Source organism: Macrobrachium rosenbergii, chromosome 56 (assembly GCF_040412425.1).
Source record: "Macrobrachium rosenbergii isolate ZJJX-2024 chromosome 56, ASM4041242v1, whole genome shotgun sequence".
Lineage (NCBI taxonomy): Eukaryota > Metazoa > Arthropoda > Malacostraca > Decapoda > Palaemonidae > Macrobrachium > Macrobrachium rosenbergii.
In genome coordinates this window covers 9,624,302-9,629,301 of record NC_089796.1, presented here as the reverse complement: position 1 = coordinate 9,629,301, position 5,000 = coordinate 9,624,302, and the positions used below count along the sequence as shown (strand labels likewise).

The window sequence follows — 5,000 nt, the reverse complement described above, 5'->3', positions numbered from 1 at the left end:
CGCACTGCTTGATATATATTCATTTACATAGTGCTGAGGCCAAGGCCAATACAGATTGGAGAAACCCACGATTAAGCTAAAAGACTGGGGAAACCCACGGTTGAGAGAGAGAGAGAGGAGGAGAAGGAGGAGGAGGAGGATGACGCACTGCTTGATATATATTCAATCACATAGTACCAAAGGTCAAAACAGTTTGGGGAAACCCAAGGACGGCAAATCAGGATCTGCGAGAAAAGGCATCGAGGCTTCTCTCTCTCTCTCTCTCTCTCTCCCCACTAGTGTTCTTCAGTAAGCGAATTTTCTGGTGTTATATGCGGTCCTTGATACATAAATTCTCTCACTTTCTAATGTAATTGAGCATTGTTCCCATTGTAAATTCATGAACTGAATGTATACAGTCTACAAAATAATGGCTGCTTCTTTCTTATGATAAGATTCCCAGAATCTTATTTTCTTACAACATTAGTGAAGATGTGTTTAGCGTGCGTACTATCTCAGAAAGTTTTGCGCTGCAGAAAACAATAACATCTGTAATAGTAGGCGCTACATTCTAAATGAATGTCTTTGATTATTCATGCGTCATTTACAAAATAATAAAGGCTGAGTTTGTGTAACTGCCCATACCTTAAATACCGTGTAAACCCGAGGATAGCTAAAGCATTTACAAATCAAAAACAACATACATTACATTCATCCAACCGCAAAATCCAGCCTGTGATGTGTAAAGCTTTCTGGCGTGTCTATCCAATTGAGCACAAAATTTTTTGCTTGATAAAATTATAAAATTTAAAAATACATAAAATACATTTACGAAAAGATATACCTTGTAATTACGTATCTGTTAATGCCTATTTGTCCATATGGACAATCGAATCTTGGCAAGCTTTCTTTGCAAATTATTATCCTCTGGATGGATAATATTTATTATCGTGATTTCAGCAATAATTATTACATATCGAAACAAGAGGCCAAGGTGGTCGATGGCATATTGATTGGATAATAGGTCGATTCAATCTAGAAAGGGGGGGGGAACCAATCTAATCGGTTTTTAATAAAAACTAAAATTTCAGTTTTGTTCATAAATTATTAATTCAATATAATATTGATTCAATATAGTGGCGGAGGAGGGAGAAAGGGCCCATCTATTCGGGTTTTAAATCAAAACTAAGATTTTAGTTTTGACCACAAAAATATTCCAGTTTGGATTCAAAACCGAAAATTTTTGTAACGGCGTCGGAAATGCCGTGGACCCAAACATGTGCCCAAACAAATCTTAAACTTATACGACACGACAGGTACAAGAGAGGAGCGAATTTGCCAAAAATGAGTCTCAGCCAACGACAGGGCAGAGTAAGTTTTTCAAAGTTCAGAGAACCAAAACCTTGCAATATCTAAATTTGCCCACGGATGAACTTCCCTTAAGAGTTAAGCCTCCCACACCTGCCAGCCCCACATAAACAGTCATATCTGTGGAAAATTAATCCCTGGATTTCACAGCGACCTTTTTCAGTTACTGACATGCTTTCAAGTGTCCTCGATAAGCTATTTATATCTATATATATATATATATATATATATATATATATATATATATATATATATATATATATATATATATATATATATATATATATATATGTAAACACACACATACACATATATATATATATATATATATATATATATATATATATATAATATATATATATAATATTATATATATATATATATATATATATATATATATATATATATATATATATATATATATATATATATATATATATATATATATATATATATATATATAAAGATAAGAGAGAGAGAGAGAGAGAGAGAGAGAGAGAGAGAGAGAGAGAGAGGAATATATATATATATATATATATATATATATATATATATATATATATATATATATATACTGTACACACATAAATGCGTATATATGCATATATATAGATGTATAGCAAGAGGAGAGTGGACAGGGAATTCAATATAAAATTATAAGAGCACGAACTGTAAAAATTCTGCCCAAGACCAGTAAAGGTTTTCTTGCAGAACACACCAGTATGAAATCTCTTGTCCTCACGGATGACGATGGTGTCTAAAAAGGATAATTGGTTATTATTTTCTAATTCATAAGTAAATTTAATGTTATTAAATTTACTTATGTTTGTTGTTCGTCATACAGCAACTGAACTTCGAGGAATAAGGTCTGTTAGTTAAAATTTTCTATTTCTTCCTCTTTTTTTTTTAACAATTTTATTTTAGGTTTAACTTTTTTACTGATATTTTACTTTATCATATTTTATTTGTACATATATCCTAAATCTTCTTGCTGGATTTGAATATTTTACTTTGTATTTTTAGCCTTGAGGATGAGACAAGGATCTCGAAACGTAGGCCGCCATGAATAAAGGAAAACCATCTACCAAGCTGTCTGCTTTAGTGCCTTCTTGCTATTTAGCTGAGGAATAGCCTCGCTTTCACACAAATGTATAGATGTATATATATGTATACAGAGAGAGAGAGAGAGAGAGAGAGAGAGAGAGAGAGAGAGAGAGAGAGAGAGAGAGAGAGAGAGAGAGAATCTATAATTTACATAAGTGTCGGGTGTCATAATCACGTCAACATCATGAATAGCCTCCACTAATAATTGTCTGTTACTCATTTAAATATGATTTTTTTTTCGATCGTGCTCCAATAAAATCAAAAGTACTTTATCCATTCAATGAAGCTCATTTGACAAAATAATTCGTTGTAAATCTTATTAAATGATTATGTGGTTTGTTTTCTCAGTCACGTGACAGGGTACGAGGGGCGTGGTTAATCGTGAAGAACAGCACAGCTCATCTCGAGGAGTTCAACGGTAGTTCAAATCAACAGACGCCTGCGAACCGTCAACATGGCCGCGTGGACAAGAGCTGCGACTGTCGGTATCTTGCTATTCCTGACGAAGGTGACACTAGCGGGAAGTTCGGCTGCGGCCTTGCCGCGTCTGCCGGAAAACGACTGCGTTGTGCATACTTTGCCGATCGAGGTCCTGCAACAGCTGATCGCCAGCGCTGAGGTCACCCTGAAGAACTCCGGCATAGGAACGACAGCCCACCCCGAAGCAGGAACGTCCGACGCTGCTCTAGATGGTAAGGAATTGTAACTGAGAGTGGGAGTCCTTCAATTTAGCCGGGATAAAAGAGGGGGATCTAGCGTCAGACGATGTCTGACACGTTAAGGAATCGAAATTAAAAACAAGTAACTTTTACTCAAGCCTGGAAAAACACGAGGGTTATGTGAAGTGGTGAAACACCATCCACACCCCCTCCCTCCTCCCCTCCCCTCTAAGAAAACAAACAAAACTGAAACATGAAACAATCCTTCAAAATCTGGTGCGAGCGGCAATGGGTGACAAAAACGACGCCGAAAAGTAGCGCTGTGTAATTTCACGACAGATGCCATCGGGGAAATCTTGATTCATTAAGGGTGGGCGGCAGTATTTAGAGTCTGACCTTTTGAATGAGAGAAATTCAAATCCGCTATTTATCTTTCGTGTCATTTTGAAGGTAATTAATGTTTCCAATCGAACATAAATATTTTTGCCTGCGATATAAATATTGAAAGTATCAATATCTCCCCGAATTTCCACTATGAACTGTTGTTGCAATTTGGGACAGGACCTGTGCACTCTGAAAATATGGCCAGTAGTACTTTATTATTATTACTATTATTATTATTTAAAATACTTCTCTTTTATTATCTTGTTTTACTTGTTATTTTCATCAGTATATTAACGTTCTTCCTTAAGTACCGTAAAACACTGACGAGAATAACAAATAATGGGAGAAAAAATACAAATATACTATATATATGTTAATAAATAAGGCAGAAAAGTTATGAAAACTTAATGGGAAAATTTTTCTCCAGTTAAAATTCGCATTCTCACAGATCTGAAATTTTGAAGTGCCTGGTGCATGCGCCTATGAATATCATCATTTGGTCACAAACACTTTCGAATCGGATGTCTTGGTATTATTTCCATCCTAAATCCTTTAGGTCTAGATCAAAATCCATCAATGAACAAAATTCTTTAGCGTTTATCCCGTAGAGGGAACAGTGCCGCCAGTGCACCTCACGCAGTGCACTGTAGGCAATACTTAAGGTCCTATGCAGCGTCCCTTCGGTACCTTGCTATAACCCCTTTCATTCCTTTTACTGTACTTCCGTACATATTCTCTGTCATCCACCATACTTTCCACCTTCTAACAACTGTTTCAAAGCGCAACAGCGAGGTTTTCCTCCTATTACACCTTCAAAAGTTTTTTACGCTCAATTTCCCCTTCAGCGCTGAATGGCCTCATAGATCCCAGCGCTTAGTCTTTGGCCTAAATTTTCCATTCCATTCTTTCGCGTTTAAGTGGCTTTTTGCTGTCTCCTTCACACTATTCGTTAACAGATTTATCAAATATCCCGTGACAATCTCAAACAGGCTTTGCATGTTAGCATTCCCACGCTTTCGCAAAAAAAAAAAAAAAAAAAAAAAAAAAAAAAAACAGCAGGCAGTTATTACAACACCTTTTGTTTCCAAAGAAAGTCACAAATCAGATTCAAGCTCTGTGGCTTCCATTCGATTGTGTGTTTGGTATGAATTTTACTGACCTTTTCCCAGCACGCCTGATATATTCAACCCAGTCTTGCTATGTCACACGTGCAACAGTGAAAAAGTAAAGCAATATTCCTCCCTAATCTGTCCTATACCGAAAGGCTCTGCCATACCCAGAACAGACCCGAGTAATGCATAGATGCAAGTTATCATGTATAGGTTAGATCAGAAAATAATGTGTTTAAATTAACAGTAATATTTTATTCTTTTATATGTATTCTTTCATTTATAACAGGCGACGAAGGTTCCACAATAAACATTTAGAAATGTTATTATTATTATTATTATTATTATTGTTGTTATTATTATTATTATTATTATTATTATTATTATTCAAAAGATG

At 35.5% G+C, this 5,000-nt stretch overlaps 2 protein-coding genes across 2 annotated transcripts in view; one reads left to right on the top strand and one right to left on the bottom strand.

Annotated features, from left to right (window-relative positions):
• Window positions 1–5,000, bottom strand: part of LOC136836368 (uncharacterized) — a 269,452-nt gene that overhangs the window by 120,513 nt on the left and 143,939 nt on the right. The gene's annotated exons all lie outside the window — the stretch shown is intronic.
• Window positions 2,868–5,000, top strand: part of LOC136836335 (fibrinogen-like protein 1) — a 13,170-nt gene continuing 11,037 nt past the window's right edge. The window contains exon 1 of the mRNA XM_067100510.1: window positions 2,868–3,143. Within this exon, the coding sequence (XP_066956611.1) occupies window positions 2,906–3,143 (238 nt within the window). The 5' untranslated portion in view covers window positions 2,868–2,905. The remainder of the gene's footprint in view (window positions 3,144–5,000) is intronic.